Genomic DNA, 14,442 nt, shown 5'->3' with positions numbered 1-14,442 from the left:
CAGTTTACCTGTTGTTTCAGCAGTGATGCAGGAAAACATCCAGACACTTTGGCTTCATATGCGTCCTCAAGACACTGTACCAGACTTTCAGCAGGTGTGTGGAAATTAAATGTAACTTTTCAAGACTTTAACTAAACTTTAAGTTTAGAAAAAAAAAATCAAACAAAACCAACATCGGATTTACAAACATAATTTACAGTAAGCTTGTGATTCATCATGGATTTTCTGAGAAAAATAATACTTACATAAAAAAAACAGTTATTGAATTTAAAAAATGGGATTTTCCATTAAAGTAACACTTCCCCATGTCTACAGTACCAACTCCACTATCTTAAATAGGTGAAGAACCTATATGAAAACAGTCAATAAATTAATAGCCTAACCTCCATATCGTCGCTGTCCTATAAAAAACAAATCTTCATTTTTGTCGATTTTTAGTTTATGACAGAATTTTTTTCTCTCTCCTGTAAAGTTGCTGTTTTGGAGAAGCGTTTTTCATTGGACAGTGACGATATAAAATTTGGAAACCTTTCAAGACTTTTTAAGGATCTGCAGATGCTCTGTGTACTTCATCACTTCGGATCTATGCTAATGCTAGGTGTAAATAGGGGTCAATAAGACGTTGACCCACTAATCTATCTAACAATCAGCCACATTTATGGTAGTAGTTCTGGTGGGAAAAAGCCATAATAAAATGACTCAATGTACAAAGTGCACAGTTTAAATTCAAAATTCTGTATAAATGTCATCAAACCAACAAAAACAAAAAAAAAGGCAAAGACAAAATTCAGGGGTAGTTACATAAGGACCCACTACGTCGCTCAGAAACTCCAGCCTCATGCATAAAAAATGACGTTGTTTGGTAGAAGATTTGTTTATTGCGTGTATTAATAAACGTCCAATACATTATTTATGATATATTTGCGTGTTGTATCGCTGTAATCACTCAAAGCCATGCGTTATAGTCATTTCCCACAGTTAAGGGAGTCACGCCCCTCAACTGTTGCAAAAGCGCTGTAATGCACGGCCTCTTGTGGCCTATTGTGTTAATAAGAACAGACAAGCCAAATGAAGCAGAGTGAATGAAGAGAAAGAACATTTGAGGGACTCTAGTTACCTAGAAAATCGAGTTTAAGGGGTGCACCCACATTCTCCACTCAGCCTGAACAAGCCTCAAGCCCCTGGGAGCACCAAAAGCTGGTAAGAGTGAACGAAGGTCAACAGAGTAGAAAAGAGTTGGCCTACCTGGGGCAGCTTGCATCTCCATCAGGCCTCCAACCACGATAAGAGCCTCCAGTATCTTCACGTGGTGCTCTGGGTTCACATCCGCACTGGAAACAGAGGGATTGTGGGAAGGAGGAAAGTCAGATACTGCAGGTCAACCCATGCAACCCATAAAATGTGAGGGCAAATGAGAGATTTTGGTTCCTGCACAGAGTTGAGATATGCAGGGGTTCAGCAAAGCCAGAGAACAGTCAGAGCATCATTCAATTTTATTTCAGCATGTATATGTACAGGGGTTGGACAATGAAACTGAAACACCTGATTTTAGACCACAATAATTTATTGCCCTGACGGACAGTTCTGGTGGAAATAGGAGAGTTGAGGTGCACATTGAATTCTGCCGTGATTTGAGCAGCCGTGGTTTTATGTTTTTTGGATACAATCCGGGTTAGCACCCGAACATCCCTTTCAGACAGCTTCCTCTTGCGTCCACAGTTAATCCTGTTGGATGTGGTTTATCCTTCTTGGTGGTATGCTGACATTACCCTGGATACCGTGGCTCTTGATACATCACAAGAACTTGCTGTCTTGGTCACAGATGTGCCAGCAAGACGTGCACCAACAATTTGTCCTATTTTGAACTTTGATATGTCACACATATGTCACCATAATGTTGTGTACATTGCAGTATTTTGAGCAAAACTGTGCTCTTACCCTGCTAATTGAACCTTCACACTCTGCTCTTACTGGTGCAATGTGCAATTAATGAAGATTGGCCACCAGGCTGCTCCAATTTATCCATGAAACCTCCCACACTAAAATGACAGGTGTTTCAGTTTCATTGTCCAACCTCTGTATACCAATCAATGAATACCCCTATGTATCAGTTGTCCAGTGTCAGTGCTGTATGTTCCAAACTTTATTACAGCACTTTTCCAGTTTTTCCAGAGCCCTAATTCTTCTTCTCACTGCTGGAAATGAAACTTAAATCAGTGTTAAACTGAGCTAAAGCTGTTGCCATGTGGGTCAGCCAGACCTGACACTTCCTGTACCAGTTTTTCTCAGTTTCCAGAGTTTTTGAATGTGTAGGAAACAGCAGTATTCACCACTCTCTGGCTTAATCTGTAACTTCTCAATAAAAATACTTATTTATACACACAGACAAGGACTGGAAATGGGAAACACTCGGGGCCGGGTATCAAGGGGGCGGAGCTACAAACCATCAGGCACAAGGAATAAACACAGGGTACAAGCAGAGGGTTAAGAAACACAGGGACAGACCAGAGAGACACGGAACCAGATGAGAACGTGACAATCATACCGTTTCCTCTTATGTCAGCGTCTCTGTGTCAGGCTTTACATTCGATTTTTAATATTATGTTTAGTTTTATAATTGCAATGTAATCATGTTTTGGAAAATTCTAAAGTGGGCTACCACCATGAAATAGATGTACTGTATTGTTCTTTATTGGTGTGTCTCCTGGGATGATATATTCAGTATCATATATTTTTAATATCGGTCATGGAAACCCATTTAATTAAACTTTCTACACCCACATGAAGTTTGAGGGTCTGTAGTGATTGACTCTGTAGTAAGTTGGAGATCTCTGCATACTATATGCTTTAGAATCTGCTGACCTCGTTCTGTTACTTTACATTGACAGAGAGAGAGTTGCTTTCATTCCCAGTTGATTCCACTCTAAATTATAATATCACTGACAGTTGGCTGTGGAAAATTTTGTGGTGTAGAAATTCATGACTGGAATTCACTGAGCTCCTGAGAACGACCCATTCTTTCACTAATGATTGTAAAGCAGTCGGCATGCCTGTAGTGATTGGAACCGGAGTTTAATGATTTTGATGGTGAGTGAAGACTTTTGGCAATATGGTAGAATGACCATACAATGGTAGAAATTAGTACGATTAATTCGGTTACACAAACCCGCGTTCTGAAGTATAATCCAGTGACCGTCAGTGTGAGGTTCTCCATGGCTGTGTGGACACGAGGTCAGAGTGTGATATGAACAATGTTTTGAATCATTGATTCACTCAATGAGTCGACTCAATCCAAAGTGTCTGAACACCAAACACCAATTTATTTTTTAATTAATTAATTAATACATTTATTTATTTATTTTTCTTAACAGGTCAACTTAGTTTTGAACCATTTCTTTGTCATCTGTAGTTTGATTTTTAGTAGGGGGGAAAATAATCGATTATGATAGAAAATTGGATTTTTGGTGAAAAAAGTGTAAGATTTTTTTTTTGGGTCATAATCGCCCAGCACTAGAAATGGTTTTAAAGCAGCAAAATGCTTTTTGCAGCAAATCTGAAAAAAAAAAAAAAAAAAAAAACATTCTGTGTTCAGTATTCATCCTAATGGCAGTAATTATAGCGTATTGTATTCAGACTGAGGTAAACATTTGAATCAAATCAATCCAATGAACTGCTCTTTCCAGTACATAAAATGCTGCTCATTTCTACATCCTATTAAGCTTATATGACCTCAGTCGTCAGCATGAGCCAAAGTTGATGGCTAAACAAACGACTGTTTGGAGCATAATACAACCCCCCCGCCCCCACCCTCCCCTAATCTCAGGGCAGTGGGTGACGAGTGGGTGACAGAGTGAAAAAAAGGAAAGTGCCATCACCGCTCCTCCGCCTGGATATGAAGCAGGAAAGCAGATCGCAATCAAATAAGAGCGAGGCCGGTTAAGCCGAGCACAATCCGCATGCTGTTTGCCCAATGACTCACGACCACACTACTCCCTATTACGCTCATTAAAAAGCCTCTATTCTATAAGAGCCACTTTACAGGGCATACGGTGTCACTGCTTACACGGAAAGTGTGATGAGATGTGAGAAATACTGCAGTCCTGAGATTACTTTTAACTATAGCACTTTATCACTCGGCTCCCTTCATGACTGAAATTAAAAAGTTAATAGTACAGTCATTACAGTGATGCGGTTTTCCTCCAGCGCAGTTATCATGGGAAACGCATCACGAAGCCTGTAATACTGCAAGCTGGGGATGTGTTGCCATGCAATAAAGAATAATTTTATTCAACGTTGTAATGAAAACATTATATATGAAGCTGCGTTCGCTTCTGGAAAGCCTGAAGCTCTGTGTGTAGGATAAACAAGGGATTATTACAATGTATAGCAATGACACACTTCATCAGTCATGCCATCCAATCAGTAATACCCCTCCTGATGCCTGCCGTAATTGGCATAAAAAAAATTATATATATTTTAATACGTGCAATAGGTAAAAATGTACAAGCATGCAAAACAGTGCCGTTAGGATTTTCCATTTTTTTGCACTGTATTTCACTATTATGTATGCTATACATACATTAGGGTTCCTATCTTACATCCTGCGCAAGGTGCGTTGCAATGCTCATTCCTATCTTACACCCCATCAACAGTCTTTTCTCAGGCTTTGCACCTGCGCCATTAAAATAGCATCGGAGTTTAGGAATAAATCTACAGTGATGGGCGCGGCAGTCTGTACGACGGCATTTTAGGGGCATACCCCTCCTAAAAAATATGAACAGTTCACTTCAAGAATAAAGATGCAATATTACGCGAAAAAAAGACGTTATATTACGAGAATAAAGATGTAATATTACGAGAAAAAAAGACATTATATAACGAGAAAAAACACGTGATGTTACGAGCATATAGGCGTGATATTAAAAGAATAGAGACGTAATGTTATTAGAATAAAGACGTAAATACTAATTTCCGTTATATTTTTGTAGAAAATAAGAAATTAATAAACACAGTTCCACATTGTAGAGATCCTTGATGTGCGTATCATGTATAATTTACAGTATATTTGATCTTAATAAAGTTTATAACACACAGACAGTCATCCTGCATCAGTAAAAGATTTCCTTTATTCATGAATGGAATTTACTTTATTTATCTTTCTGGTCGCAAATACTAAACTAAAAGGCAGGAAATGTCCGCGTAAGAGTGCGAGCATCTCCTTTCCCTCCCTTTATTTTCGTATTATAACAACTTTTTTCTTGTAATATTACGTCTTTATTCTTGTAATATTACACATTTTTCTCTTGTAATAGAATGTCTTTAGTCTCGTAATATAACGTCTTTATTCTCATAATAATTCGTCTTTATTCTTGTAATATTTGTTTTGCTCTAGATGCTCACTGCTAGGATAATAATATATAGTAATAATTTAATAGTAATAGTATATAGTAATAATTTTACTATATATTACTAAACACAAACCATTAGGACCTAAACAAGTAAGACAAAATATTAAATCTTAAATCGAATGAGATTATAAACAAACAAGCCTCGAATGGCATTTTAGATAAAATGCCAAAATCCTCACCATCATTGTATTTTGGCTAAGTATTTTATTTTAAGTTGGGATAATTAGGTTATCTTTTCAAATTTTGTATGGCAATTACTTTTTTAATTACTGAAATGACTAAAAAATACTAAAAAAACATTTGTAATGATTCTGCACCTCCAGTACTAGAATAAGTTGTGTAAGGAAGTGTGTAAAAACACAAGTAGGTCAACTAAGGCCTCTACAAGCTGTGACTCTTCTACAGTATGACAAAAAAAAAAACTTTTGGCCAGTCTGTTTTTTTCCTTTTGTGCATCACATGACTGTAATTATCTTCCAGCTGAAGTAAAACCTTGTACATTTATTAGATTATTGGATTATTTTTCCTGAAAACCTGAAAACACAGTTAGTAGACATATAGCTTTGTCAGCATGATGTCTAATCATGTTATATGTTGCATTTTATGTAATTTGTGTGTTCCTTATTCTGTTCCTCTTCTAATATCATCCTGCCCGAGGACTGCAGATGAAAATTAGCCATTTGTATAAATCTGTCACATTTGCATTCTGAAATAATGATGTTGATTAATGTGTTTAGTCCCTGTTAGTTACATAAAACAATTAAATCACATAAAAGTATTTTTCAGTATAATCTTTAGGCCTACCTGAAGTGATTGTTTTTAAAGATGGCCTCACTGTAGGCCTGGACCAGAAGCCTGGGACTCGCCTGAGCTGGTCCTCCGCTCTGGGCCACCTTGCTGAGGTGTCGGGTCAGATGGACCAGAAGCTGGTGGTTGGATTGTGGGACGCTGGGGGAGTCCAGGATTCTCTTCAGCTCCTGACCGCACTCCTCCAAACTCGGAGTTTCTGTGAGGATGACAGACCATAATTTGACCAGTTATTTCACAATTTATTTTAAAAACTGATTGATCTGTAGTTTTTTTTCCAGGAGTTTTTTCTGAGCATGACAGATTTGAACTGGTTGTCTGAACAACCACAGTGCTGCTTATGGTGCTGATACAAGAGCTACTGCGAAGATGGAGTTATCAGAACTGCAATTACAGTCTTTATCAGCTCAATTAAAAAAGGGCACATCACAACAATACAAGTTTTGTCCTCCTAAGGCCTGAACTCTTGCATGGCATGCATTTTTTATTTCTATTTGCTATTTGGGCTAATTGGCACCTGAAGATATAACAAAGTGGCAGTATGATGAACATTTACTGTATTTACTGTTCATTTACATTTCTGAACAAAATTACAAAGAAATGAAACTGTAATGTGTTAAATAGTAGCATATTTATATCCTTTCCTTTAACTGATTTTTTTTTTTTCAGGAAAACATTGGGAAAACAACGTCTGGGTAGTCTTATTCATGCATGCTTAATTGTGGCACTCTTTGGCACATGCTTATGGTGTATGAAAGGATTCCATTGAGAATTTAGTATTTTGAGTCTTAAATAAATAAATAATGAATAATGATAATTTTATTGGGGTAGAAGTGATGATATATATTGTACAATATGTTAAACCATGAATTCCCTATATGTGGGCAGCACTGATACAAGGAGGCCATCATCTTGCTTTAGCTTTTGGCCTCTTATGAGGTCATGATACTAGGTGACAGTATCATGACCTCATAAGAGGACACCAGGCCCTTGTAGAGCAACATTTATTGTATTGTCGTGGTCTAGACAATCCAAAATGTGATGTCCACACATGTGGACACCAGGTCCTAGGAGATTAAAATTACTTTTTTTGCATGTTTAGTGCAACTACACATCCCTCACCAAAAAAATCTTTAAATCACCAAATCTTACGAACTGTCACTTTAAAGCCCAATCCCATTTCACCCCTCGGCCCTACCACTTACCCCTACCCCTTGTTTTTCAGTGTAAACCTTCCCCTTGAAACAGAGTAAGAAGGGGAAGGGGTGAAATCCTCTCTCTAAGAATTGGGACAACCCTTCAAGCACCCGATATGACATCAGGAGCGCTAAAGTTCAGTAACCTAGCTGCTGCTGGTTAGCTAGTTAACTTTAGGGCTTTATTGTATGCCTTCAGAAAGGGGGGAAATGGTGCAGAAAGTAATTATTATTGTCCATTCCTTAATTCCTCTGTGATGGGGAGCTGAAATTAATTAGCTTTAATTAGCTTTTGTTTTATTTATTTTTTTTCATTCCACCTTAAATGCTGCAGCTTCTGCCACCTGTTGCACCATTTAAGGTGGAACAGGAAAGTTAGCTAGCTAGCTACTGAGACAAACTACTAGCGATCTTTTTTATTATGCTTGTTATGAAGAATACGACCGTAAAACATTGAACTATCATAATATGTTGCTAATCGTCACTTTGTGTTGCCATCTGCCAGTGATTCTTATACTCCTCGGTTTGAAGTGTGCAATTGAAAAATCTCAGTATAAAGGGCTAACAAGCTGTATCCCTTCCCCCAACCTACCCCTCCAGCCTAACAAGAATTGGGACATCCCTAGGACTGGGCCTTTAACAATCAGCACCTTTATTTCAGATACACATTTAGTGTTTCGTATGCCAGAATCATTCTGCCAAATCACTGGCCTAAATTTCAACCCCTGCTCTGCTCTGAAACCCTCTCCGTTTTTTGTGCTACGTGAGCAGCCTCTCGGAAAGTGCTGCAGCTGGGTATCTCCCTCTTTGGTGGTTTGTATGTCTGCGCTGGGAAGCTGGGAAGGCCACAGTCTGCAGTGTGGAGGGGGAGACAGCCTGTCATTACTGCAGCAGCCTACTGAGACTACAGGGAGCTCGTCACATAGAAGAGAATGAAGCAGCAGACACCAGAATTAAAGGGGAAGACGCTGAGTCAGCAGTTCACCCCCACCCTCTCCCCACCCCTTACACTCCACACACACACACACACACACACACACACATTCGCTCAGAAAAAAAAAAAAAATCTGGGTCTCTCTTTATATTAAAGTGACAGTCAGTCCGTTAGTCGTCGTGAGGCTTTATACTGTAAATATCTCTATGGTTAAATGTGTACTGTAATTGCACTCAGCATGAGAATGCACTTTTAAAACGTGCACTGTGGTGCGGTCTCTACTCAGCTCAATTTAGTTCTAATTCTCAAATTGATTTTTTGGTATAACTAAAATGAATGAATGAGCAGATGAAGACTTGATGAGCTTAAAGAAGAAATCCAGTGTGAAAATTAACTTGGGTTGCAGTGAAATATGAAAACAAGTATGAACTTTTGTAGAACAGCCCACCACTGTTCTCCCCCAGCATTCCGAAACTACAGCGTTTTTAGCCATTGCTCCCAACAGGCTTACAGTGCTAGTGATTGGGGCATAGTGTTGCCCATACAAACAACATTAACAAACTTAAAGTAGCTACATAATTTATTTGGAAATACATGAATTCCAGCTGTTGTTGAAAATATCTCTAAAATATGTGTGCATTTCCACTAAATTCATTTTGCAATCTGTTTCCTCATCCTACCTATTGATTCATGCTCATCAGTTTATTTATCCTGATTTATCCTGACTTAATTTTAAGATGGCGGCGACCAGAGAACTACCTCAAGGTACTGTGTGTACAAACAGTCTTTTCTTAAATAAACTACCTGTGCACTTTTTAAAAATTCCAGTGCCTCGTTTTAAATGTCAGAATTCTACTAATAAAGTATTGAGCTACTTTGAGGTTGTTAATGGTGTAAAAATAGCAATTTTCCTTTCATAGGCCACTATATGCCCCTATCACTCTGTTCTGTTGTTTTGTTCTGTTATCTGCTTGTTGTTTGTTATTTGTTTGTACTGAGCGGGTCAACCCGAGTAGGATGGGTTCCTCTGACTGAGTATTGGTTCCTTCCAAGGTTTCTTCCTCTTAAAGGGAGTTTTTCCTTGCCACTGTGTCACTATAAAATTGGCATCTCTGTGGTGCTGCTCATAAGAGGCGTGGAGCTGTTTTTCTCTGTAAAGCTGCTTTGTGACAACGTTTGTTGTAAAAAGCGCTATAGAAATAAAATTGAATTGAATTTAATTGAATCACTGATATTGTAAACCTGTTGGGAACATCGCTGTAAAAGCGTTGCATTTCGGAAAGCCGGGGGGCGAACAGAGGTGGGCTATTGGGCAAAATTTTGTACTCATTATCATGTTTTACTACACCAAGTCCATTTCACACTGGATTTCTCCTTTAAGCCATTTTAATATCTCCATGTTTGCAGTAGTCCTTGAATCAGCATCATCATCAGCACTGTAAGACGTGATGTAACCAGAAAAATGTCCAGGAAAAGCCACCAAACCACTACATGGTTACAGAATGAACATATTCAGCTTTGCAGGGATACATTAGTTGCATAAGCACATTTATGATATTTATTACAATATTTTTTATAATATGGTTTTCCCTCTTAGGAAAATACATATTAAAGACTGCTGCTTTAAGTCACTGGTGGTTTACTGGCTGCTACAGATCTATTACAACCACAATTACTGTGCTATATTATCACCAAATTCCATTTTTAATAGCCTAATCTTTAAAATTACAGAACAAAGTGTGTCCTCTATAAAATTTTATAAAGAAACCTTGTTTTATTGTACGATTACAGGATCATTTCCTATGATCTCACGAGAAAGTTGGCAACCCTAGGTGAAGTGAGGGACCATCCACTACCATCCACCACTAACAACCCTGTGAAAAAGTGTAAAGTGATCTTATCTGAGAATACATCACTGATTACTGCAATGCAGAGTAAAGCGCATTAGCTTTAATGACTGTAGTCAGAACCCAGTGGGGGTTAGCATGTTAGCCTAGCTCAGCACTGCAGCCTATTGTTTGCTAATGCACAGGGGAACAAAGCTCTTATTTAGACAGCAGCCAAAGTATTGATGACCACAGCTCAGACGGGCTTTCCCACACCAAGAAGGCCAACATCTGTGCTTCAGGCTCATCTCTAAAACAGCTCATACATCACTCCTGAGTGTTATTTATCCTCACTCCCCGAGCAGAATGAAGAATGGCCCACACCTAAGCTTTATAACGTAGCCTACAGAACTAGCCGTTCCAGTCACAGTCTTAATATCATAATCGTAAAAAAAAAGTCATACCATGGTTTAGGTCCTATTTATATTAAGTGTAACTCATGTTTTGCATATTTAGGGTGAATTAAGAGTGATTGGGACGTGAGATCAGATAGTCACTGTTCAATAAATAATGTAGATCTATCTCCAAAACAGCTTTAGTTTTACAGCAGAGAGATACAGTAAAACCTTCTTAACTTTCAATGTATATTAATGTAAAATTGTTTATTCCACTTAATTGTGGAGGATTTCTGTTGGTCTGTTAATCAAGAAATTATGTCAAAGTGTAAGGTTGTGTTCTAAATTACAGCTCTGTGTCAGGGTTGACCCAGGCAGAGAGACGAGGAGGCGGACGTATGTGCAGGTATGGCGAATTTATTAAACAAAGATATAAACAAATAAACAAGTAAACAAGAAACAAAGAAAAACAAGAAACAGAGGCGAGCTAAAACTAACAAACAAACAAGAGATACTAAAGATAAACAAACGGGGAGACTATAAAACTAGGCAGGATAAACTAAAACAGGGCAAGGGAATAAACTAGGGAAAACACAGGGAACTAGAAAATAACAGAATAAACAGGAAGATAAATATAAACTACAAACAAATAGGGAGGCTGACAAAAACAAACGAGGAACTGAATAAATACAAAACTAAACAAGGCAGAGCTGTATAAATTTAGGGAATAAACTACTAAAAGACTAAACACTAAACAAGGACCTAGGGCAAAGACTAAAGAAACACTGAGAGGCTAAGAAACACAGAGAGAGACAGAAACACAGAGAGAGACAGAAACGCAGAGAGACAGACAACGGGGGACAGTGCAAAGACCGACACGGACAGGTGACAGAGGAAAGCTTTTTAACATAACAGGAAACACACTGGGAGTGGAAACACCTGGGGAAGGGGTGGAGCTACAAATGAGACATGAGGTAATGGAAAATCACAGGCAGAACACAGGGGCACGGGTCACGTGGGACAACACAGGCACGAGGACAGACAGGAAACAGGGCCAGGCGTGACAGAAACCTCCCCCTAAACGCGCAGCTCCCGAGGCGCGGAAAAACAAACCCCGGGGGCTGGCGGCAGGGAGAGGCCGGGGAAAACAGGAGACCGAACGGGAGACTGGACAGGGAACCGGACAGGAGATGGAGACAGGACAGGGGACAGAGACTGGACAGGGAACGGACACTGGACGGGGAACTGGACAGGTGACGGAGACTGGACGGGGAACGGAGACTGGACGGGGAACTGGACAGGTGACGGAGACTGGACGGGGAACTGGACAGGTGACGGAGACCGGACGGGGAACCGGACAGGTGACGGAGACTGGACGGGGAACTGGACAGGTGACGGAGACTGGACATGAGACAGAGACTGGACGGGACCGGACATGGGAACAGGGACAAGAACATTGACGGGGACGGAAACAAACACAGTAACAGGGACAGGAACAGAGAAACCACCGGGGACAGGAACTGGAACACTCACAGATACAGGGACCAGGACAGGGAGAGACAGGGGGACCAAAAACATAGGTGGGTGCCCAGGACTGGCAAAAGTCTGTGGGGACAGCCTGGGCACATAACTGGGGGCAAAGTCAGGAGGCCTAGGAGCAGGCCTGGAAATACGGGGCCTGGGCCCAAACATAGTTCTGGGAGCTGCTGGAGCTGGAGCAGCTGGGACTGCTGTTGCTGGAGCTGGAGCAGCTGGGACTGCTGTTGCTGGAGCTGGAGCAGCTGGGACTGCTGTTGCTGGAGCTGGAGCAGCTGGGACTGCTGTTGCTGGAGCTGGAGCAGCTGGGACTGCTGTTGCTGGAGCTGGAGCAGCTGGGACTGCTGTTGCTGGAGCTGGAGCAGCTGGGACTGCTGTTGCTGGAGCTGGAGCAGCTGGGACTGCTGGTGCTTGAGCTGGAGCAGCTGGGACTGCTGTTGCTGGAGCTGGAGCAGCTGGGACTGCTGTTGCTGGAGCTGGAGCAGCTGGGACTGCTGTTGCTGGAGCTGGAGCAGCTGGGACTGCTGTTGCTGGAGCTGGAGCAGCTGGGACTGCTGGGGCTTGAGCTGGAGCAGCTGGGACTGCTGGTGCTTGAACTGGAGCAGCTGGGACTGCTGGTGCTTGAGCTGGAGCAGCTGGGACTGCTGGTGCTTGAGCTGGAGCAGCTGGGACTGCTGGTGCTTGAACTGGAGCAGCTGGGACTGCTGGTGCTTGAACTGGAGCAGCTGGGACTGCTGGTGCTTGAGCTGGAGCAGCTGGGACTGCTGGTGCTTGAACCGGAGCAGCTGGGACTGCTGGTGCTTGAACCGGAGCAGCTGGGACTGCTGGTGCTTGAACTGGAGCAGCTGGGACTGCTGGTGCTTGGGAGAGCAGCGCGGCCGCCGCTGAAAACTCGGAGAGCGGCGCTGCCGCCGCTGCAGTCTGTGAGCGCGGCGCGGCCGCCGCTGAAGTCTCGGGGAGCGGCGCGGCCGCCGCTGAAATCTCGGAGAGCGGCGCGGCCGCCGCTGAAATCTCGGAGAGCGGCGCTGCCGCCGCTGCAGTCTGTGAGCGCGGCGCGGCCGCCGCTGAAGTCTCGGGGAGCGGCGCGGCCGCCGCTGAAATCTCGGAGAGCGGCGCGGCCGCCGCTGAAATCCCGGAGAGCAGCGCTGCCGCCGCTGCAGTCTGTGAGCGCGGCGCGGCCGCCGCTGAAATCGCGGAGAGCGGCGCTGCCGCCGCTGCAGTCTGGGAGAGAGGCGTGGCCGCCGCTAAAGTCTCGGAGAGCGGCGCGGCCGCCGCTTGTATCAAGGGGTGCAGCGTTTCAGACGCGTGCTTCACGGGGCGTGGCACGAAGAGATCCGCTGCAGCACTGGAGCCCGAAGCTGCGGGTGAAGTAAAAACCCGGACTGGATTCCTACTCTCTCGTGCAGAGTCTGGTGTGAGGAGCGCGGGGAAAGTCTTTGACCGCGGCTGGCTCGCCGCGCAGGGGGTCTTGGAGCGCGGTTCCACTGCCACCGTGGAAGGAAGTAGCGGCAGGCGGGCTGGTGCAGGAGGATAGTCCTCTTCCTCCTCGCTGGACGCAGGTGTGAGGAGATCGGAGTAGTCCCAGAGAAAGGACTCCTCACAGCCTGCATCCAAGTCACCACCTTCCTCCTCGGGGCGAGGACCGAGGCTGACAGCACACACCCCCAGCGCCCCCCCAAAATTTTCCCCGCTCCGGAGGGAGTCCTCCCGCGCCTTGCGGGCCTGTTTCCTCCGAGACTTTTTTTTCTTATGAGTCTCGGTGGGCACCGCTGAAGCCGGGCTCACGGGCTCCAACCCGAGGAAAGGCGCCGGGAGCGGTTCATCTCCTCGGATTTGCTCGGCGAGGAGGCGGAGAAACTCCAGGTCCGCCTTCCGAGCAGCGTGCCATTCTGCTACATCCATTAGGTCGGTCTTTTTGTCAGGGTTTGACCCAGGCAGAGAGACGAGGAGGCGGACGTATGTGCAGGTATGGCGAATTTATTAAACAAAGATATAAACAAATAAACAAGTAAACAAGAAACAAAGAAAAACAAGAAACAGAGGCGAGCTAAAACTAACAAACAAACAAGAGATACTAAAGATAAACAAACGGGGAGACTATAAAACTAGGCAGGATAAACTAAAACAGGGCAAGGGAATAAACTAGGGAAAACACAGGGAACTAGAAAATAACAGAATAAACAGGAAGATAAATATAAACTACAAACAAATAGGGAGGCTGACAAAAACAAACGAGGAACTGAATAAATACAAAACTAAACAAGGCAGAGCTGTATAAATTTAGGGAATAAACTACTAAAAGACTAAACACTAAACAAGGACCTAGGGCAAAGACTAAAG

General features: G+C 42.7%; 1 protein-coding gene across 1 annotated transcript in view; it reads right to left on the bottom strand.

Moving 5' to 3' along the window:
- The window catches only part of pik3r3b (phosphoinositide-3-kinase, regulatory subunit 3b (gamma)), a 338,192-nt gene that overhangs the window by 173,342 nt on the left and 150,408 nt on the right, over positions 1-14,442 (bottom strand). The window contains exons 6-7 of the mRNA XM_022675844.2: positions 6,213-6,414; positions 1,246-1,331 (exon numbers count right to left, since the gene is read on the bottom strand). Of these exons, the coding sequence (XP_022531565.2) occupies positions 1,246-1,331; positions 6,213-6,414 (288 nt within the window). The remainder of the gene's footprint in view (positions 1-1,245; positions 1,332-6,212; positions 6,415-14,442) is intronic.

This window comes from Astyanax mexicanus, chromosome 5 (assembly GCF_023375975.1).
Source record: "Astyanax mexicanus isolate ESR-SI-001 chromosome 5, AstMex3_surface, whole genome shotgun sequence".
Lineage (NCBI taxonomy): Eukaryota > Metazoa > Chordata > Actinopteri > Characiformes > Acestrorhamphidae > Astyanax > Astyanax mexicanus.
The sequence above is the reverse complement of the archived record's forward strand: the minus strand, read 5'-3'. Positions and strand labels throughout refer to the sequence as shown.